The sequence below is a fragment of the Labrus mixtus genome, chromosome 6, assembly GCF_963584025.1.
Source record: "Labrus mixtus chromosome 6, fLabMix1.1, whole genome shotgun sequence".
Lineage (NCBI taxonomy): Eukaryota > Metazoa > Chordata > Actinopteri > Labriformes > Labridae > Labrus > Labrus mixtus.
The window spans coordinates 7,280,809-7,301,706 of record NC_083617.1 but is presented as its reverse complement, the minus strand read 5'-3'; the positions used below and the strand labels follow the sequence as shown (position 1 = coordinate 7,301,706).

Sequence of the window (20,898 nt, the reverse complement as noted above, 5' to 3'; positions counted from 1 at the left end):
TCTAAACCACAGAGCCACAGCCTCCAAAGCATTCAATTAACTTCTGCTTTTGAATAAAATGTAACTGGATGTCGTGTCTTTGAAATGGACCTCGAGTCTGTAATATCATTTAACAGAATATCATATCAACAATAACAATTACAAGTAAGTATTACAGTAAATTTAACGGTTTGTGTGGCTACCCTCCGGCAGACGCCTAGACGAGCGCAGAGAGACTCAGGAAGAGTTTCAGTCAGGACTGTTAACGCTGCCCTCCTCGAGTCAAAACACAGGACCTGATCAATGTAACACTGGAACTGTGACTGTAACACCACATGAAGCACACACACAGACACACACTGCACATTGCACTTTGACATCTTAAAACTTTGAAACCTTGAAACTTTGATATCTTTATCTTTTCTACATTTTTGTATATTTTTTTAAATATTTGTAATAGTTCTATTTCTACATTTTACTGTATGAATGTATCTCTCTGTGATGTTTGAGTGTTTTTATTTCATGACCGTGTGGAGCAGTCCATCACATTTCACTTTTTATCTGTATGAGCATGTGACAAATGACAAATCTTCAATTTATTATGATTTGTGTTGTTATTTCTATCATTATTATTGTTGTCATTGTTGATTATTAACATCATTTTGTATTATTGATTTAACATTTTTCAGCAGCACAGGGTAGGCTACATTTCCATAAAGGAAACGGTCACAAATACACACTTGAAAGTATATCCATCTCACATGCCTCAATCTTTATATCATTATAGGCGTATTCATTTCAATGTATCTACAGTATGTGAACAGTTTTAATTGTGTTTTAGGATTTTGCTGTGCTCTTTGTCTTCAAATTTAATCCAAGGATTACTTTTTGGGGTCTTTTTTTTTTTTTTTTATAGCGATTTGCACGACATGACAAATTAATCTGCATTCCTAAAATGCCAAACTATTGTCTGCCCCGCAGCCTCGCGGTCATGCGCCCTACTTCAGACACGAGCACATGACTTCCTCCTGCCCTACTGATCACCACCAGACTCCTGCAGGCCAGGGGCAACAAAACTGCACTTTACTACGAACACGCACCCAGGAGCAGCCTCACACAGAGCTCCTCGACAGCAGCTGGATGGATCTATCTGTTCTCAGATCAGCGTAGACTTCCGGCTTGGGGGTCACGTCACTCCGCGGGGTTGTGCTTCGGCTGCGGACGGTGCGGAAGGAAACAGAAGGTAAGCGGAGTGTAACCGTAAACAAAACATTGAAGAAAGGTGAAGATTTGGACTTCAGAAAGTCTGGAAGGAGATGCTGCGTTTCTCAACACCCTGGGCAGAAGACACAGAGTGAGTTTCGTCACGTTAAACGTTATTTTTGTGTTTGTTTTGTGCAAAAAGGAAGTAAGAGTTTGGTTAAAAAAAAAGTTGAGGCTTCAGGGAAAACGCGGGGTGCATTTACGGATCGGAACAAGTTCTGGAGATTTCTAAATATTCAGCTGCTGAGCGTTACAGCGAAAAAAAAACACGTGAAACCAAAATCTGTTATTGAGGGTTAGTGGGCTGTGTGCACTACTTTAATGATGATAGAGAAGAAGAGAGGAGATACCCCTTCACTTTTTAAATATTTACTCTCCAGACTCACATTTAAGGACTAATTGATTTATGTAGCACATTTCAAGTGTGCAATTCAAAGTTCTTCACACAAGACAGCAAACGCATCATGACACAGGGCAAAAAGAGACATCACAAGAAGACATTTATAAATCATTTAAACAAACTATTTACAATCACAGAGAAGATTAGATGTGAAATATGTAATACATTTGCTTTGCGTATTTAGGATAACAAGGTGCTTTTGACAAGAACTTGTTCAAATTAACATAACCTACCTGTAAGTGTGTGTTGGGTCTGTCAATAATAGTGAACAAAGTAAAGAAGTTAAAAAAAAAAAGGAGAGAGAAGATGGCTTACTAAAAAAAAAAAGATTCTCCTTTGTTTTCATCCATTCATAAGCTTTTCATAGATTTATTATATAGATATTATTAAGTTAAATTAAAGTTTGTTGTCTTCTGAATTTGTACATGTTTAATTTTGTAATGGATGAAGATTGTTGGATGAACTTCTGTTTTATTTCTGGTGTTGTAAAAAGGGTTTATTTAATATGAGAGAGTGCTCTTTTACAATCACTGGATATTTCTATGATGTCATTGATACCCTACAAAGAAGTGGAGGCTACTTAAACTTAAATCCTCTGTTTATACTTGCCAAGAGGATTGGTGATCCGGCACAACGACGGGGCTCTTTTCATTTTATTTTGAGTAAGCCATTTTTAGCGTAAGCCCATAAAGTGGTCACACACTTATCAACAAGTTAGGGCTGATCCCGCTAAATCTCCACAGACCAGCATCAAACGGTCACTTCTTCATTTCAGATCTTTTCTTCAGCTGCAGCGCGTGGACTCTCATTATCTATCTACTTTGACTGATGGCGTCCTAAAACCCCCTGCGGCCCGACTTTTTCTCGTGTTATCTGTGCTCTCGCCCAGAGCTTGTCACTGATATAATATCAGCTCGTAGAGGCGGTTTGTGTTGGGTCACAAAGGTTACGAGGAGTGTGGGAAAAATGTTCTCTTGCTTTAAGTTTCTTCAGGGAAAAAGGTATTCATACTCGAGCTGGATTTAGTGATGTGTTTTTTAAATTGATGATGATATGAAGATGCAGCGAGGACTGATAGCTATCAGCTGTTTGGATTTTTAGAGAGAAGCTACTGGCTTTGAAATATGCTAAAAATCCCATTGAACAGTTTTCCCATTGTAAATAATACAGTTTATATCACACCTGATTAGTTTTTTGATGACTGAAAGCAGAAAAGATAATCTCTCCTGTCTTTTTTTTTTCCATTTGTTGAAAGAAATCCACCTATCAGAAAAACCTAAATGTCACAAATGAGAGTTATGTAATATCGCTTTAAAGTCGCAGTTAACTCTCTGAATGTGTCGCAACAGTCCAACAATTCTACTTCCTTTTCAATTTGCTCTCATCTACAAAAACTTCTCAATTTGGTGATGTTTATCTTTAATTCATTTAATTCCATTTAAAAAAAAAAAAAGCCTCTAATCCTTATTTCATCATAACCTGAAAGGTAACGTTTATGTTTATTGCATTTCTCCTCCGTTTTATGCCTTTGTCTCAATACTTTTTAATCTTTGCCTTTTTTTATCTTACAGCATGATCAACGTCGAGTGGTCGGCGTAAATACGACATCAGAGTGAAGTAGGTGCGTGTGTGTGTGTGTGTGTGTGTGTGTGTGTGTGTGTCGGTGGTCCAAATGAAGTGCTTGCTGATAGCCAGTGAGAGCGCTGAAGTCCTCTTCCACTGGACTGACCCTGAGTTTCAGCAGAATATCCAGGAGCAGTATGGCGCGTCTCAGGAGGAGGGCCAGGGGGTACGGAGGAACATTTCTAACATGAGAATCTTTCAATTATTTTTTTATTGGCTTCTGTTTCTAACTTGTATCCCTTAATTATTTAAACGATTCAGCTTCCAGCCTTCGAGGACAGCATCAGCACTCAGTTTGCTCCCATCATTATCTCCTGCAGCACCATGGTGGACCGGCTGGGAGACGGCTACACCTCCTTCACCACAGAAAACAACCACATCTATGTCCTCCATCAGGTTGGCCCTCGCCTTTCACAGTGAAAACCTGCACAAAGTCCCCAGATTAGCTCTCTCAGGGGTGTGAAAATATAGATCCCTCAGTCAGAAGCTTTCTTTGAAAATGTTTTCACACATAAAGCAGATTTCCGTTGAACTTGACCTTTGCCTTGTCATAAGCACTGTGACCTACATGCAGCCTCTCTTACTGTGAAGCGTCATGTTAGTCATGTGAGTCTTGTTAAGGAATCAAACCAAGCATTGTCCCCCTGCAGCACATGACACAAGTCTCCGCTTGACAAATACTTGACATTTTCCAGATCCATTCAATGTCAACACACTCTCAGATCTCTGTCAACCAAATATTTATACCCTAGAAAACACTTTTATACAACTGTTTAACTTGATTTTCCGTTGTAGTCATCGTATGCTTTTTGGCTTATGAGCTTATTAGTTCTCTTTGTTTCCCTCCCAGTTCGATGAGTGTCTCTACATCGCTGTGAACGGAGATGGGGAGGAGGGAGAGGACGACCTGAGGAGGAAGATCTATGTGATGAAGAAGATGATTGAGGTCATGTTTGGCATGGTCACCCTCAGCAGCAACCTCATGAGAAGAGAGTACGACATACAGTTATCTGATGTATTATATCAGATTTTGTTTTTTAAAGCAGCATCGGCTTGATATTTGTAACTTGTGGTGTTTGTCCCACCAGGCTGCGTCCTCAGGACACAGAGCAGAGAGCGCGGCTGTGGACGCATCTGCAGGGTCTTCTGGAGACGTACAGCCAGCTCAGAGAGAACGACCAGAGCTTCTTAGTGGAGGTGCAAAAATGATGCATGCCTGAGAAGCATTTTTTTTTATTAACCCTTTCTTGATAGATACAGTCATCGTCGTGTTAGAGTTTGGGGCGGGGCGTCCCCTGGGGGAAAAGTATCCTTTACCCCAGCCCACCAATAATACTAATGCACAGATTTTAAACTCTTACAAGCTGTCATGTCCCACATTGATTCATTACTGTCAGTTGACAAAGAAATATATCTTAATAAACTGAACGTAATAGGATCTGATTGTTGTCCGATACATTTGAAAAGACTGGACGATGAATGATCCAACCAAACGGCCAAAAGTGTTGTTCCCAGATTTCTTTTTCTACTTGGTTGAAACAGCCGTAAGAGACAAAACAGCCTTAGATATGATATATTACACTTAACATATTATCAGTTACCCGGTATAAGACAACCATTAACACTGAATAAAAAAGCATGTTTTAGTTCTTTCCGTGCAACTGCTTATTATTACTATGTTAACTTTTGAAATATTACAGAGTAGTTATAGCGTCTTTATTTGAACCCTACTATTTCCCATTTTCCATGTTTTTTTTTTAAGAATTTGTAAACACTATTCTTAAAACAAGATTTGTCAGTGAAGCAGGGACCGTCATCGATTGTTGCCACACTAGATTTGTGCTGTACACATTTTAACCACTAGATGGCAGAAGCAGTCAGAAAGCAGACATGCTCTTGTTAAAAAACCTCTTTGATGACCTTCAGTTCAGAGTATTTGTATTCACACTATATCTGTGTTGAAATCTGTATTTTCAGCTGTCTACTCATGAAAGATGCCTTTTTGTAAATCATCACTTTACTGTTCAGAGGATCAACATGTGGAATGATTTACCCGCAGAGCTCAAACCTAAACAGTTTTTAATAAGGACTCAGTCTTGTAGTCATGTATGATGTTGTGCTGCCTGTTTTACAGTCTTTTACTGTTTACTGTTGTTTGTGTATTTGTGAAGTTTGACGTATTTTAAAGGCCCTTGTAGAGACACACTTTACAAGTTAGCTTAGACTTTAAATGCTGTAGTTTGTGGTTTCAGATTACGTCCCTATAAAAGTGAACAATGCATAAAACAATGAATAGCATTAACCAATGACAGACATCGATCGAGAACCAGACTCATGATGAACAGCCATTGGCCGCAAACAGGAAACTGTCTTTTAATAACTAGATTATAACAAGGATATACTATTCTTTTCAGCTTCATTTTCCAAACGACTATGTTCAAGTTCTAGGTGTAATTCTTGAATCATCCCACAAAAGACATCTCTTTGAGTTCTATTTCATTCAAGCCTGTGTGTACATATTTTAGAAAAAAATATGCTGGAAACCATGGTTAATTCATGATCTCCCACACACTCTCACATGTCACCCCCCCCCCCCCCCCCCCCCCCCCCCCCCTCCTCTTTCAGGCAGTGGAGAGGCTGATCCACCCCACGCTGTGCGAGCAGTGCATCGAGTTCCTGGAGCGTCGTATAGTTCAGCAGCTCAACAGCAGCGTGGAGCGAGCTGGAGAGGAGGTGCTGCACTCCTTCATCCTCGTTCACACCAAACTGCTCGCCTTCTACTCTAGGTACTCGCTCACCCTTCACATTGCACTTGCACTTGTTCTCATCTATAACTTCTAAATCAATGAAGAGGCTTGATTTGTATTCATTGAAGATTGCTGTTTTTTTTTGCTAATTTTCTCCTTCAAGCCGTAATGCGAGCACACTCTCCACCTCAGACCTCTTGGCCCTCATCATCATGGCACAGAATATGTATCCTAGCAACACAGACCTGGATGACCCGAGTCCAGAGGTAGGAAAATGACCCTCACACAGCGCCACCAAAGGATGCTCATTACAATGTTTCTCATGTTTTATTGTTTCTATTGAATGTTTTTTTTTGCCTGTGAAGGATATTGAGAGCACGTCAGGTTCTGGTCCTGAAAGTTTTTACACCCCAGAGCCTTCCCCAACAGCCTCCACCAATTCAGGTGGGTTGTGTGGCAGCCTGTGTCTTTTTCCTAAAAGCAAATTAAAGACCAAGTGGAATACTCTTTTATATTAAACTCGTACACTTTTCAGTATGTGTGCTTCATCTTTGTGTGTCACTAGACAAGCCGGTGAGAGGGAGTACTCCTGTGTTTGAGTTTGTGGACCCAGACGTCCAGGTGAGGTTTCATTTCAGAGTCTATTCCTCCCTCAGATTTAGAAAACGTGATGCAAAATAATCTGTATTGTTTTTGATGAGATGTAACAACCTGATAAAATAATGTCTTCAGATGGCAGAGGACAGCCTGCAGACTCTGGAGGTCCCGCCCCCTGACCCTTCAACCCCTCGTAGAGTCTTCTTAGAGGTCTCGCATAAAGAGGGGCTGTATCCCATGATGCCTCACTCCATGTACTGCCTGCCGCTGTGGCCGGGCATCACGCTGGTGCTGCTAACAAAGGTTAGTGGATACCAGCACACATCTATGTAAGCTTTTTACTCAAACACATAGCCAAGTAACGATATAACCAACTCACGATTTGATTCTTTTACAATGTAGAGCTTCAATATGGTTTTCCCCCGCTACGATTTTCCATTTTTAATTTAGAAATGAGCTCCTCCCAACATTTCCTGTCTGTCTTCTGCTGTCCCATCTAATAAAGGCAAAAAGGCCCAAAAATAACTTCAAAACAAAACAAACAAGAGAAAGAGAAACCAAAGCAGATAGCGCCCTCTGCTGGTTGAAAAGTATAACACAACATATATTTTGTCTAATAGATTTAAATGGACATTTATTTGGGTTGATTTTTATTGTATCACTATTTCATATATTGTTACATCCTGATTTACTTACCATTTCCTTCCTACCCTCCTCTGGCTTACAATGTGTGTTCTGTGGCCAGTCGGGGGCGCACTAGTGACACATTTATTGGTTTCTAAACAGTATACAAACACCGTCTCTGCTTCCCTGTTGAGTCTCTTACGCATGTACATTTTATCCGCTAGAGTCCCACCAGTGCAGTGGCCATGTCAGTGTATAAGTTTTTGGAGGCCTTTGCCAAGCTGGAGAAGCGTCTGAGTGAAGGCCATGAAGGTTCTGCTGCAAGCAGAGGACAGCCGACCATTTTCGACATCCGCAGTAAACTGGACAAATTCATTAAAGCCCTCGGGCCCAGTGACATACAGGTATGTGTGGTTATGAGCTTTACATACAATCCTTTTGTGCACCATTCTGAACATATCAAATCAGTGATTGACTGTAACAGATATGCCAAAAGAAGGACTAAGAAAGTTGTTTGAATGGAATTGGCTTGTTCTAAATAAAGGCTTTTTATTTTGCATCTTACCAACACCTAAATTTGTCATAAACCCAACAACTAAGAAACATTACTTAGAATATCATCTTTTTTTTACAATTTTTATAATTTTCATGAGACTTACATGAAAAGCTTCTGTTGTCAGAAGGACAGAATCTTTTGTGACACATGAAAAGTATTTGTATTGAATGAAAAACTGACAGATTCTTGCTGGAAAAAACACCATTCAGTTGTTCGAACTGGGCCTCTTTTTTCTTTGCTCCTAAAAACGATTATTCTGAATCGTATTGCTGAGTTATATTTTGTTGAGTGATTGTTTTTTTTTTTCCACCATCTAAACTTGGATAGAAATAGTTTTCGACCAATGTCCATTTCCCTGCATATTTAGAAAATAATTATGATTAATCAGATTTAAAATCGGCTCGTAGACAATTAAAATCTTTTTTTGATCCTCTATTTCCCCCTCCAAGTCTGCACAGTTACAACATGTGTGGACAGAGTTCAAAAACCGAGCGTTTGCCAGAGGAGGCCCTGGGTTCACCAAAGAGTAAGTGTGCTTCTGCCCCCTGCTGGACAAAATCTATAAAAACCCAAGCTGTTTGTAAATTCCATGGCGTGACTACACTGGTGGTTTTGTTTTAGACTCATCCCGTGGTGTAAGAATATGAAGACGCAGCTGTGTGGAATCTACCGACAGTGTTTTCTTATTGAACCTGGACCATCTGACATTCCTCGACGTCTCTCCCCCAGTCTGCAGGAACGAGCCCAGACCATGTTGCAGTGAGTATCAGTGTCCACATCAGCGTGCTATATTGTTCATTTCTTTGTCTTATGTCTTTTCCCGTCTTGTTCCCTGTCGCTGTCTCTCTGTTTCTGTCCTTTCCTGTCACCTCTGTCTCCCTCCCAGAGAGAAACTGATGGACTGGAAGGACTTCTTGTTGGTGAAAAGCAAGAGGAATATCACCATGGTGTCATATCCTATCAGGGAAATAATCCTTCTCCTCGTCGTTGCATGCTGTGTCTGATCTTTGAGCCACCGCTTTCCACAAACTAGATATTTCTTGAAGTGCATGCGTGTATAAGAGCTCTTATCAACATGAATATGCCATTTTAATTTGAACACATTGTTATACTGAGTGTATTGATCTTGACTCAGTTAATCTCACATACCTGGAGGATTTCCCGGGCCTCATTCATTTCATCTGCGTGGACCGATCCACCGGGCAAATGATCGCACCATCATTGAACGTCACAGAACGCAGCACGTCTGAGCTCGGGAAGGGACCAGTGGCTCAGTTCATCAAAAGCAAGGTGAAGCACACTGCAAGCTCACGTCTTTAAAACTAATTAGAATTTAATTAAAGTGCTGATTGTTAGATTAAGAACACATCAGAAACTGTTCATCCCATCAGGTCATTAAGATCTCTTTTTTTGTCTCTTGCTGCTTCAGTGCAGAGAACTAGTTACTTTAATCTTTCAATCAATTTAAGGAATAAATGATTGCTTAGGTTTCAACATATGCCACAATCCCGTCTTGATCTAAAAAAGTTATGGAATATGACAAAATAGTCTTTTTGGTTTGGCTCAAAGAAAAAAATTAGCCATTCTTGGAGATATGTTTTTTCATTTTCTGTTCGAGAGATAAATCATCTGAGGGTAAAGACATCGCTCAAATCTGTCAAGTAAACATGTTTAACGGAACAAGAAGCTGGCTATCTCAGCTTAGCACAGTGGTTCCCAAACTTTTTCTGTCAGGCCTCACTGTGGCAAGATGAAAATATTTGCAAGCCCCCCTCACCAGACGCATCATCATTCTGTACATTGACATACACAAACACACTGAATGTGACACTTTGATAACAGATTCTAAGATTTTTTTGAATTTATCTCAAACATGTGATACAGAAAGTACACAATCGCTGTTCTGTGTGACAACAAATGGAAAAATAAACAAGCCACTAAGTAATCAATTAAATGTGAGACTGTAAAATTAGACTGACATGAATGTTCCACAATGTGTGCAGTCTGGTGTAGATTCATTGTCAGCCTTACGTTTACCTAGAAGTCCTCTCACAAGATGTTACATGCTTTGATAACAGTGAAAAACTGTGTGCATTGTTTTTGTTAACCGTGCCCATCTCCCCCATAACTTGGCCCCACTTTGGGAATTACTGGCTTAACATAAGGACCGGAAATGGGGAGGCAGTTGTCAGGCAAAAAAACCCAGTAAAATGGCCCTTAAATGTCTTTTTTATTTAGATTAAACTACCTATACTTTCTTCATCTTTGTACTAACTTTATTTTCTTTTTACTAATCCACACATGAAGGTCTGGAGTCTTGTCAGCACAACACGCCGCTATCTCCAGAAGGGTTACTCCACTGTCACACTGAGAGATGGAGACTTCTACTTCTGCTACTTCCTCTGGTTTGAAAACGACACCGTGAGTAACAAACAAGTCGTTTATTTACGTCCAGTAATTGTACCCAGTAAAGCTGGAAAAGTGACATTGATGTATATCTGATCAATAAGGGTTACAAGTTAGAGGCAGGGGAAATACCACCCCTACCTGATGACTCCGCCCCCATCGGGATGCTGGCCTGGGACTACTACAGGTAAACCACCGAGCATGTTGAAACAGAAGTGATGAATCCAAAAGAAAGTGCCTCTGACTAAAGGAAATCATTTGTCCAGCAGGAAGCTGCTGCGGTACTACAGCAAGCATCACCAGGGGGAGGTGGTGAAGTGCTACGAGCTGCTGACGGTTCACCTGGGGGTCATCCCCAGCGAGATCATCCTGCAGCACTGCAGGCAGCTGGCGAGCAAACTGTGGGAGCCTTCACGCAATCCACTGCTGTAGACACGCACCCACAGGTCACCGGCTCACCGTGGTCAACAGACACATTTGTTGTAGTGCCAAGATGCAGGAACAAGAAAAACATATTCTCATTTATATTCCTTCAGAAAGTGTCCACTGCCGTGTTTTTCATGTTTTCATAGACTGTGTTTAAGCTTTTGTATCTTATCATCAATAAGTTCACCTTAAAGTATTTATTAGAAGTACTTAAATGTATGACTACAGAACCTGTTTGCACTTATAAGATTTATTGTCTGCTATGAAGTTTATTTACAAGATTGTGCCTTCATTTTTCTAGATTTGTAATATCAATTTGAATCCCCATTTATGAGCCGTTTTCTATTTATTAGTCGTCCTTTATTTTGCTGTTTTGTTTTTTCCATTTTAAAATTTTGCAGCTCTGTGACTTTTATAAATGTAGATTCTGCCTTTACTACTGAAAGTGTCATAAATTATATGAATGAAATGTGAAACAATGTTTTCTAAATGTCTCTCTGAAGATGAATTATATATGGGGACACTAAATCTCAATAGTCTTACATACATTTGTTTTTTCATTTATGTAAACATGATAACAGCCATGTTAATTTTTGTTCTTGCACAGTTATTCATCCATGAGGCATTCTCTTCTCACAGCTGAGGATAAAATATTGTCTTTGAATTTAATTGAGATATGTTTGTGTTTCTACAGTCATGAGTCCGTCTAACCTTTAGAGACATCCCTGGAGACTGTGGGCATGTTTAAGGTCAGTCCATGCTGTGAAGGATTCTTCCAGCTGGGCTCAATTATCTACACGTACAGTTGATTGTTTGAGGCTCTCAGTGAGAGGGAGGAGTGTATGTAGAGGACAGTTTATTATCAGTCTTGGAGCTGCTGACTCACAGAGCTCCCGTGAGGTCTGTCACAGCTCCTGCAGCCACCAGGTCCCTCAAGAAGAGTTTCTCAGCGCTGACGTCATGAACCACCTGAAGGGTGATGATTAAAAAGAGTCATGAGTAAATCCTCGCAGTCAAAACATGGCTATTTTGTAATAAATCTAAGCTTACTTGAGCCTTCATGACATCCATGCGTAGTGCCTCATAGTAGTGAAGCCTGGCCTCTGGGTGCTGCATGTCGTACCCGAACCCTGCCAGGCTCACCTGGTCGCACAGCTGTAGAGCCATCACCACCGCACTGGCACCTAACGTCGGCACCATCTAGTTGAAGCAAGAACAAATTCTTCTGTGTTTTTTTTTTTAATTTCCATGAGTACAAAGTACAAGTCATTTTTGTTCTGTTGGATAAATCCAAAAATAATAGCATAACAACCGCTTTAAACGGTGGTTGGTATTCAAATTCTGCACTTTTTCACATATAGTTTTCAAGCACTGCATTGTTGATTTTGTGTGTTTTTCCTGTTATGTCTCTTTTGTATGGTTATTATTAAAGCCAGTCACAGGTTTCTAGCACACCCAAACAGGATTTTGTGTTCTTTACCTGTATTGTGTTTTTTGTTAAACAGCTGAGTTAATAAGCGTGTTAACCTCTTGAACTGAAGGGTGTGTTTGCTCGTTTGTCACTCCTTTAATCCTAGGCTATGTCAATGCTGACAATGGATCAGTGAAGCGTTTATTGTTCAGGATAAATACGGCTTCCCAGCTGTATCATTGTTCTTTGCTTTTATAATAATGCGTACAACAAAGCACGAGAGGGTGTATCACAAAAAAGGTCTAACAGTAAAATGCTACGTTATGCCAGAACTCACTTTCCCTTGTTTAACAGCATATTTCTGTAGGACTTGTCCTGTCTTGTGCATTATCTCCGGGTGAAGGATCCTGAAGTTCTCTGCTCTCAGGGGAATGTCATCCACCACCTCCCTCCAGAACCAAAGTTTGGACCAGAAGCTCTGTGTGAACAGGAGGTGCAGAGCATGCGATGTGTGCAGTGAGTGTGACGATGTGATCACGGTGTTGCTGCGTGACTTTCTGTGATGACACTCAGGACTTATGTAACTAACCATCGCTGTGTGCAATGGGTGGCTGGGATGCATGCAGTCTTACCAGAGGCTGCTTGGTGATGACAGAGGTGAGCCAGGCCAGGTCCAGGCTCTTAAAGACCACAAGGGCAACCATGGTGGTGTTTTTGTACTCGTCTGCAGAGTGAGGGGCTCCTTCTGGGTAAAGCAGGCGGATGGTGGTGCGAGTACCAGCATCTCTTTCAAAGCCAGGAACTGGAGCGTTATTCAGCCTGGAAAAAGAATTGAAAATCTATCTTTGATTTCATTTTATTTTGTTGATGTTAAGTATTGTCTCTTCCCTTACTACAACAAGCTCTCTCTCTGCAAGATTTCAGGGCGAGATTTCCCCTTCAAGCAGGGCCTTTTTGTCTTGCGATGTTGTCAGAAACAATCACAATCTGAGCCTGCAAGTGGCCAAAAGAAGCACTTCTAGCAGACTCAACTTGCTCGCCTGTAATTGCCCCAAAGGATTACATTGTATTGCGTTATAGTGCCCACAGCTGGCTACAGCAATACACTGGTGTATTTTAAAAAACGTCTTTGGAACAAATAGCCATTTGAAAACGTACATTTCAAATCAGGACCCTAGTTGAATAAAATCAGGAATTGCCTGATTACCAGAGCAGATTAATTATTTCCAAGCAGCCAAAAACTGAATAAGTGGAAGAGGATTGGAAAAACATGGCTGCGTTTTTTAGGCATGATGTTTGATGATTGTTTTTATTTGAGCAAAAGTATGTAGATGGAGAATGACTGAAAAAAGGAACAGGATTGAAAACAAGCTAGTAAACTGTATCTGTTCCTCGTCACTACAATACAATCCTTTGGGGGCAATTATAGGCGAGCAATGTAAGTCCATTAATAGTGCATGATTTTGCAGATGAGAGGCTCAAATTGTTAAAAGCTCTGCTGGAAAGAGATGGCTCCCTCTGAAATCTTGCATTAACCTGTCTTGTTCCAGGAAGAGTATAGGGAAAACATGGCTGCATTTTTAGGCATTATGTATGATGCTTGTCTGTATTCATTTGATCAACAGCATGTAGATGAAGAATGACTAAAAAGAGAGCTGGTGAACAGGCACGGGATGGAGAACATCCAGCCATCAGACTCCACTTTCCAACTATCTGTCTTACAGATGTACCACCCTCTCGGAAAACAAACATCCTAATGTGGAGATATCACAACAACTCCTTAAATACTGAGGGGATTGCAGATGTTGTCCGTTACTTAGAATAACAACCCGAGCCTTTGAGCTGCAAAAACAAGCACTTTTAGCGAGCGTAACATGTTCACCTGTAACTGCCCCAAAGGATTACATTGAAGCCATTTAACCTGAATCCTGGCAGCTGGATGAAACAATCTAATGCAACATATCCAAAACTTTTTGAATCTACTTCTCATCCACACATATGCCATATTGAAATAGGGCTCAGGTTGCAAACATGCAGGAATTCACATCTTTAAAAATAGTTCGCAACATGTGTAAGATATCCTTCCACTTCTTTCAAGTCTGTCACTGGCACATGTACCTGATAATGATGTCATACTGATCAATATGGGATCCTAGATGGCTCCCATGAAGAACCCCTCCACTCCCCACCACCACACATCGCTTGCAGCCGCCCTCTCTCTTCAGTGATGGAGGCAGGCCAGGCTGAGGCAGAGAGGCGAGGGCCAAGGCCAGATTCTCTTTGCTGCCCTGCAGCCCTAACGGCGGGGACAGATCCCAGGACACAGGCCTGTCCTGCCGCATGAACACAGGGATGTCCAGGAGGCCTGCAGAACAGGAGAGGGGCTTCAGGTGGTTCAGACACCAGTGAGGCTTACAGGGGTCTGAGAGCAGGGATGCTGAGCGGTTTAGTAGGACCTGGAGAGAGGAGAAAAGCTTGGTAAGACCTTTGTATTGATTAACACATTTTCACCAAGATGTGTATCTGTACCTGATCTCTGGGTTGCTGGTAGTCATCGCTGATATTTGCAGTCTTACTCAACGGGAGGTATGCAGGAATCAGAATAGCTGAGTAGCCTCCGATCAGCAGCACAAGACTTAGAACAAGGTTCTCACGCCTGAACAGCAGAGAAAAAAATAAAGAAGAAAAAGTTTTTAAGCATTGAATAAGAGATCAAAATATCTAAAAACATAGAGTCTGTGAGATGTACCTGCTCAGGAAGAACTCCATGGAGTCAGTCTCTGTGACCCCTCGCTGTCTGTGATAGACAGGCGTAGGTGTTGCAGCCTCCTCAGCATCAGGCAGCAGAGGAGAGCCATCGTCTGGGTCCTCAACATTCAAGTGATTCATCGCCACCATGGTGCCAGTACTTATACCTAGAGCACACATTTCCTACTGAGCTCACAGACTTATATCTCCTTCATTTGTGTGACAAACAAACCTCTTTGCAGTGAAACACGGAGGTCTGAAAGCGGTAACATGAAAACACTGCTAAAAGTACCATGTATCATTTCCCACTAAAATGTCAATAAAAACTGTTTCAAAAAGCATCCCAAGGAGCACAAATTTGATTAATACAAACTATGATACTCACATCCAGCTTGAATGAGACAGAAGCTGATGTTTTGCTGTTTTTTAGCCTGTGTTTCATGTCCCGGGGTTTATCATCAAGACGTGTGTCCTGTACCGCAAAAATGGCTGCTGCTTCTCTCTCCCCTGAACTCTGCCCCTTTTCGTAAACAGCTCTGGTTAACCATTAACACATCCCTCTGTCACACTCTGGCAGGTGTGTCTGCAAATAAATGTGTGTTACCAAGCGTCAGACCAGTAAAAAAACTTTGCATGCAGATGACAGTTAGAAGAGGGCGGTGTCCAGTGTGAGAAATGAGCACAGAAAAAAACTCAAAAAGAAATGCACTAGGCTAGAATATATTTTGCAGATTTGGGGAGTTTTGGAGAGACTACTTGGGGATAGTTCAGAATCTTTGAAGGGGGGGCCGTATGAGGGAAAGTAAGTGTATGAGATGGCGGTCAGCTTGGCCCCTTTATTGACACACATTTTAAACACACTCAAAAAAACACAACATATTCCAGACACAATCAAGCGTCATCAAAGGAGAGCTCAAGGTTATTAACTGTGAACATGGGAGAGGTTCTTAATAATAGGCTAAGTATGGGGGTAGCAGGGTGACTTTCAAGTGTCCTTGCTGATTGAGATGTTTTACGACAACTGGGACATGTGGAAAAGATGGCCATGAGCTTTAGTTAACCAAACTAGATTGCTCCCTCGTGTGGCTTTGCTGTAGTTTAACTTTTTCCAGTGTGAACAGTATGGTAGCTGCATTCAATGTGGCTTCTCTAAAACACTATATTTGTATATGTACTGAGCTTAATACTGTATGTGTGTGTAGTCTGATATACCTATAAAATGTCTAAAATAACCAAAGCAGAGGCTGATCAGACTGTTGGTGAGCTCCAGATCCATTATAAATAACATAATCCTTTAAATCAGTGTGTGCGTGTGTGTGTGTGTGTGTGTGTGAGAGAGGGTTGTCCTCTTGTAAAAAAAATATTTAAAAAAGTAGTTTACACTCTGCCAGCCACACAAGTGAATGAAACCAGGAGCTGGTGGAATGAATTTAACCCTCAGCTTAGGACCAGGCCACGACATGGAAAAGGCATGAAGGGTCCACTGTACTTGTATATGAATGTGTGTGTGTGTGTGTGTGTGTGTGTGTGTGTGTGTGTGTGTGTGTGTGTGACAGAGAGGAAAAAGAGGTAGAGGGAAAGAGAGAGCGAGACGGGAGAGTGTACTGCTTGTAAGTTCACACAAACATACATGCATACACGCAGCAAAGTGCACACACACCTGTTTGTTGGAGCAACACAATGTCCCACTATGAGCCCGGGCATTCCAGATCAGGAAGCCACTGCAGGCCGGCAGCTCTTCTGTGTAAAGTAACACGCTGTTAGACACGTTTTCTACCACCGCTGTGCCACTTGTTTTATTTGACTTTTATTTTCATTTAAAAAAAACAGCCCATTTTCTTCACTGGATTTTTTTAAATTTTGTACGTTGAATGCGAGCAGAGATGGAAGAGGCTGAGCAGTGGGCGGCCGACCTGATGGATGATCGAACAGGTACAAGCAAGAAAGTTCAGGTAGGTGAGAGAATTGTTTCCATTCAGTTGCTATCATATCCTTTTAGAATAAGTATGTCTCTAAGAATAACCATTTAACACTCACCACCACAGAAGAGTGTATATTTAATCCACCTGTTGACCTCTAGATCATCGTGAACAAACGTTCAACCTGAATATGTCCATTAGTAGTTATACATCTCAGTATTAAAGTTAAGCCTTCAACATGAAGCGCAGATGTCTGTCAGCCTTCTTCAACATGCATTTGCAAACACACTGATAGACACATGCAAACCATGGCTCATTCTGTCGATATGAAAGAGCCTGCTGAGTATAGTGTGTATGTAGTGTGTTGGACTGCGATGAAATACATTCAATCTAAAGTCTAACGTGTTTCAGTCAATCCTGTTTACTATTATTGTGCTTAAATAAAAAAATGGAAATGCTTCTGTGCACATTCTTATTCATTTAAATACATAAACATGTAATTTCTTATTATTCAAAGGTTGAACTTGGAATAACAGTGCAAGTTATCAAATCCAAATTGTGTTTTCCAAAGAAGTCGAGTGATGGTTTACCCCTCAAAAACTTTTTTTAATGTCTTTTAAGTCCATTCATTTTAAAGTTGATTTGTATAGCACATTAAACACAACCAGAATAGAGTGCTGTACAAGCCTAAAACACAATATCAAAAGAAATATGAGTAAAAAGAATAATTAAGTAACACAATAATTACATGATTACATTTTACTCTGAGCTTTATAACAATGATAAATCAGTATAACAGAAAGAACATGAAAGGAATTATATTGGGAACGTTAATTTTGTCATTGGCAAGCCTGGCTTGGTTATTTCCAAGCCTATGCCGTGAATTTATTTTGACATTAACACTACCATGCCGAGCTCTCATCACCCCTTAGCCTACTTGGCAGATCTGCTCTACAAGCCGATGTTACCTCACTCATCTTTGATACACTGAATTATTACAGTTTGTGTCATTTTATAGGCAGCAGAGACGATGAGGATGATCCCCTCAGACATATGCTGTGAGATTTTGGATCTGAATGAAGGAGAGAATCTCACAGGCCTGTGCAAAAGGAAGAAAATGATCAAGACAACATTCTCACCAAGGGTGTCTGAGGAAATCCTCGAGGTGAGCTCCAGTTTTTGAGAAAGCTTTTCTCAATGTGCACAGAAATAGACAAATCTATCTCCTTCTTTCTCTGGTGTCTTTCTGAGTTTAATTGGTTTTTTTTTGTATGTGTTTGTGTGTGCATGTTTGTGTTTCGGTATGCACAGGTAGAACCCGAGGACACTGCAGAATTCATGAATGCAGCGAGTCAGGGCAAACTGAGTTTAATCGAGAAGTATCTGGCTGATGGTGGGAATCCAAATGCCCATGATGAGGTATTTTCTGCCTCCATTTTGCAGCAAAACACACAGATTACCGACACAAATGACAATGTATTTGAATTTCCCAGCTGAATAGGACAGCACTACAGCGTGCCTCCCTGCAAGGACACACTGCAGTCGTCCAAATGCTTTTAGAAAAAGGAGCCGATATCAACTTTAAAGATCAGGTGAGACGTGCAGGCACATTACTTGTTTGTAAAGATGTTGATGAGATTTGGTGAGATTATCTTCACACATTAAAGCTCAAGCCTCTTGTGGCCTGAAGTCAGCACTATTAATAGGACGGGGCCGGGCTGCTGTGTTTCAGCTGGGCTCCAGGGCCTTACACTGGGCCTGCAGGGGGGGCAGCCTGGGAGTTGTCAAAGCCCTGAAAAGCCACGGGGCTGACCTGAATGTTAGAGATAAGGTGAATATATTATTATGATCATATTATTTGTGCCTAAATGTCATACAGTTGCTTCTATGTGATTACCTGGTCACAGTGTGTGCTCATATCCTCTTTGCAGCTGTACAGCACTCCTGTGCATGTGGCAACAAGAACTGGGCACACCGCCATTGTGGAGTACCTGCTGTCTTGTGGGGCAAAAATCAACTCCAGGGATAGGGTGGGCATCATCTCAACAATTTCTTCTACACTTTGGTGACAACTTTCCACACTCTATTTCTGTTTGTAAGTATTTGTCACTTTCAGGAAGGAGACACAGCCCTGCACGACGCCGTGCGTCTCAACAGATACAAGATAGTGAAGCTGCTCATAGTTGCTGGAGCTGACACAAAAATAAAAAATCATGTGAGTCTTTTCACCTGATATGCATGCCTGGTTTAGCATGAAGATCATTTTGTATTACATTTGAGGTAGTATGTTGATATCATCTCTTAGATCTCTTCTTCCTGTCAGCTTTTGAAGATCAATACCACGCTCATAACTTCATCAAACAGTGTAGCTGTTTCCATGGAAACAGCTCAAGCTCAGTCGTTAATATGTGAAACATTTTTGTAATCCAGAGAAAAACCCAAGTACGGAGTAATTTTCTTCATACTCCATAGCATATTCATGGAGTCTCTGCTCCAGCATATAGCCCTCAGTAAAGTGCAGATTTGATGTTTAAAAAAAATGTTTTAGAGATCAGACAGAGAAGATACATTTTGTTTTATCAGTGAAGTGTTGGCATTATTGCACAAAATACCACATGAAGGGACAGGATTGTAAATTAATGGAAAATTAGTTGAATTTGAATGTTAGGAAAATGAGCATGTATTGACAAATAGTAATGTATTTACAAAGATGTATTCAATTTCTTTGAGAAATGTATTCATATTATTATCATTACTACTCGTATGATCACAAACTGACAGTTTGAACTGTGTTACAGGAGGGACTGACTGCGGTACAGCAAGTGAAACAATGGCAGTTTGACATCATGGAGACGCTGCAGAGACTGGACAAGCTGAGGGAGGCGGATCTCCCTGAAAACCCTGCGAGAGCGGAGTAGCTTCAAAAGCTACTTCCACAGTATACTCTTTATAAAAGGTCAATTTGTATGACTGCTGGTCTCAGGTTCAAAGTCCATTCTGTAATTCCAAACAGGTTTGTGTACTTCATATATGAGTATATATGTATTATACTATATGTGTTCACCAACAACAAAAGTTATTAGCTTGACTGCTAGCGTGATCTGCTAATCTTAAAAGGTGAGAAAAATCTAACAAAACTGAAATTTCAAGACCTTTTTTTGTGTTGACTTCGCTTGCGAAGAGCTTCATGTTCCTTGGAGCGCTCATAGATGTTTCACATCTGATTTGTGATGCCTTTGGAAGTTGAATAACATCAACAGCTAGAGCTGTACAGAAGCTGTGTTGAATACACATCGAGGCGACAGACAAGGCCAGAGCGCACAGTAGCAGTGTGTTTGAGACGTCAGCTGACGATAGCAGAGATGGCTGGCATGTCCCCTGCTAAAGTCAGGGATTCAAGGGGAGCTCAGTGGACATATTTTCCTTCTATCATCAGTGGCTCAAATGTTCTCGAGGGATGGTGGACATTCACACCGGGGACACCAACAGCATGCTTTCTTATTTACTGTTAGTTATTTCACATGCAGCCTTTCTGTGAGCACAAATTATTGTTCTTCTGTTTGACTTTTCAATTATGTGAATTATAAATGCAGTTTTCTGCTTAAAAAAAACAGTGTGTTCACTGTAGACAGAACATCAGATACACTATCAGCAGCACACAATATTTCCTGTTGCAAGCAAGGCGGCGTAACTGTCAGGGACTCTAGCGGAAGCACACAATACGTACAATACAAGGTTATACATACTGTGTGAAAGCAATGCCATTTATCTCTTCTCCTGTCTGACCCGCACAGAGATATCATTTCTCAAATGGTTCATGCAACCTAAAGAAAAGCACTGAAGCTCCTCAATTGATATGACTCATACATGTTTTACTGCTTTAGTTCTGTCATTTTTAATTCCATGTGAACTACACGCAGTTTGCTGTGGTGCCATGCCGTGCTGTATAGTGAGAAGGGGGATGGGAAAAACTGGAGGCTTCTGCTTCACGCTGTGCAGCAGCCAAAAAAAAAAAAAAAAAAACAGAGGCACATTTTCATCCTTGAAAACTTCCTCCTATGGCTGCACATGGCTCATGTTTCACTCCTTGTGCTCAATCATCAGAAAAAGCTGCATAATCATCAAAATAAAATCCTTCAATGTTTCTTTTTAAACACATCTTTATTGAACACATCATCTGTTAACCACCCTTGTGATAC

At 40.9% G+C, this 20,898-nt stretch overlaps 3 protein-coding genes across 7 annotated transcripts; 2 read left to right on the top strand and 1 right to left on the bottom strand.

Annotated features, from left to right (window-relative positions):
* Window positions 1-1,060: 1,060 nt before the first annotated feature.
* hps1 (HPS1 biogenesis of lysosomal organelles complex 3 subunit 1) lies at window positions 1,061-11,165 on the top strand. The gene is made up of 18 exons (XM_061039762.1): window positions 1,061-1,333; window positions 3,214-3,431; window positions 3,527-3,661; window positions 4,116-4,258; window positions 4,354-4,462; window positions 5,891-6,051; window positions 6,176-6,278; window positions 6,378-6,456; window positions 6,578-6,633; window positions 6,745-6,912; window positions 7,458-7,637; window positions 8,239-8,315; window positions 8,411-8,548; window positions 8,676-8,744; window positions 8,938-9,079; window positions 10,097-10,210; window positions 10,300-10,382; window positions 10,465-11,165. The coding sequence occupies exons 2-18, from the start codon at window positions 3,315-3,317 to the stop codon at window positions 10,625-10,627; spliced, it is 2,037 nt and encodes a 678-aa protein (XP_060895745.1). The 5' UTR covers window positions 1,061-1,333; window positions 3,214-3,314; the 3' UTR covers window positions 10,628-11,165.
* On the bottom strand, window positions 11,166-15,291 carry st3gal7 (ST3 beta-galactoside alpha-2,3-sialyltransferase 7). Of its 3 annotated transcripts, none has more exons than XM_061039765.1 (7): window positions 15,166-15,291; window positions 14,562-14,688; window positions 14,151-14,488; window positions 12,665-12,851; window positions 12,370-12,510; window positions 11,672-11,821; window positions 11,166-11,590 (listed from the first exon to the last, which is right to left on the bottom strand). In XM_061039765.1, coding segments are annotated over exons 1-7 (1,032 nt in total). In that variant the 5' UTR covers window positions 15,168-15,291; the 3' UTR covers window positions 11,166-11,503. The 3 variants fall into 3 exon arrangements, with proteins under 3 accessions (XP_060895748.1, XP_060895746.1, XP_060895747.1); XM_061039763.1 differs by having other exon boundaries at window positions 14,782-15,271; XM_061039764.1 differs by lacking the exon at window positions 12,370-12,510 and having other exon boundaries at window positions 14,782-15,276.
* Window positions 15,292-16,417: 1,126 nt separating this feature from the next.
* On the top strand, window positions 16,418-19,763 carry ankrd2 (ankyrin repeat domain 2 (stretch responsive muscle)). Of its 3 annotated transcripts, XM_061039758.1 has the most exons (9): window positions 16,436-16,524; window positions 16,662-16,732; window positions 17,718-17,864; window positions 18,011-18,118; window positions 18,193-18,291; window positions 18,432-18,530; window positions 18,607-18,729; window positions 18,816-18,914; window positions 19,498-19,763. In XM_061039758.1, exons 2-9 carry the CDS (start codon window positions 16,664-16,666, stop codon window positions 19,615-19,617), a joined length of 864 nt encoding a protein of 287 aa, XP_060895741.1. In that variant the 5' UTR covers window positions 16,436-16,524; window positions 16,662-16,663; the 3' UTR covers window positions 19,618-19,763. The 3 variants fall into 3 exon arrangements, with proteins under 3 accessions (XP_060895740.1, XP_060895743.1, XP_060895741.1); XM_061039757.1 differs by having other exon boundaries at window positions 16,418-16,732; XM_061039760.1 differs by having other exon boundaries at window positions 16,423-16,732; window positions 18,631-18,729.
* Window positions 19,764-20,898: the final 1,135 nt, after the last annotated feature.

Excerpts from the sequence above, each read along its gene's own strand:
- hps1 (XM_061039762.1), top strand. The coding sequence starts at position 3,315 with ATGAAGTGCTTGCTGATAGCCAGTGAGAGCGCTGAAGTCCTCTTCCAC. Across the intron at positions 3,432-3,526 it reads CTCAGGAGGAGGGCCAGGGG|CTTCCAGCCTTCGAGGACAG; the intron begins GTACGGAGGAAC and ends TAAACGATTCAG. Across the intron at positions 10,383-10,464 it reads CTGGCCTGGGACTACTACAG|GAAGCTGCTGCGGTACTACA; the intron begins GTAAACCACCGA and ends TTTGTCCAGCAG.
- st3gal7 (XM_061039763.1), bottom strand. The coding sequence starts at position 14,960 with ATGTGTGCTCTAGGTATAAGTACTGGCACCATGGTGGCGATGAATCAC. Across the intron at positions 14,689-14,781 it reads ATGGAGTTCTTCCTGAGCAG|GCGTGAGAACCTTGTTCTAA; the intron begins GTACATCTCACA and ends TCTGCTGTTCAG. Across the intron at positions 11,591-11,671 it reads TGGATGTCATGAAGGCTCAA|GTGGTTCATGACGTCAGCGC; the intron begins GTAAGCTTAGAT and ends ATCACCCTTCAG.
- ankrd2 (XM_061039757.1), top strand. The coding sequence starts at position 16,652 with ATGCGAGCAGAGATGGAAGAGGCTGAGCAGTGGGCGGCCGACCTGATG. Across the intron at positions 16,733-17,717 it reads GTACAAGCAAGAAAGTTCAG|GCAGCAGAGACGATGAGGAT; the intron begins GTAGGTGAGAGA and ends GTCATTTTATAG. Across the intron at positions 18,531-18,606 it reads ACCTGAATGTTAGAGATAAG|TGTGTGCTCATATCCTCTTT; the intron begins GTGAATATATTA and ends ACCTGGTCACAG.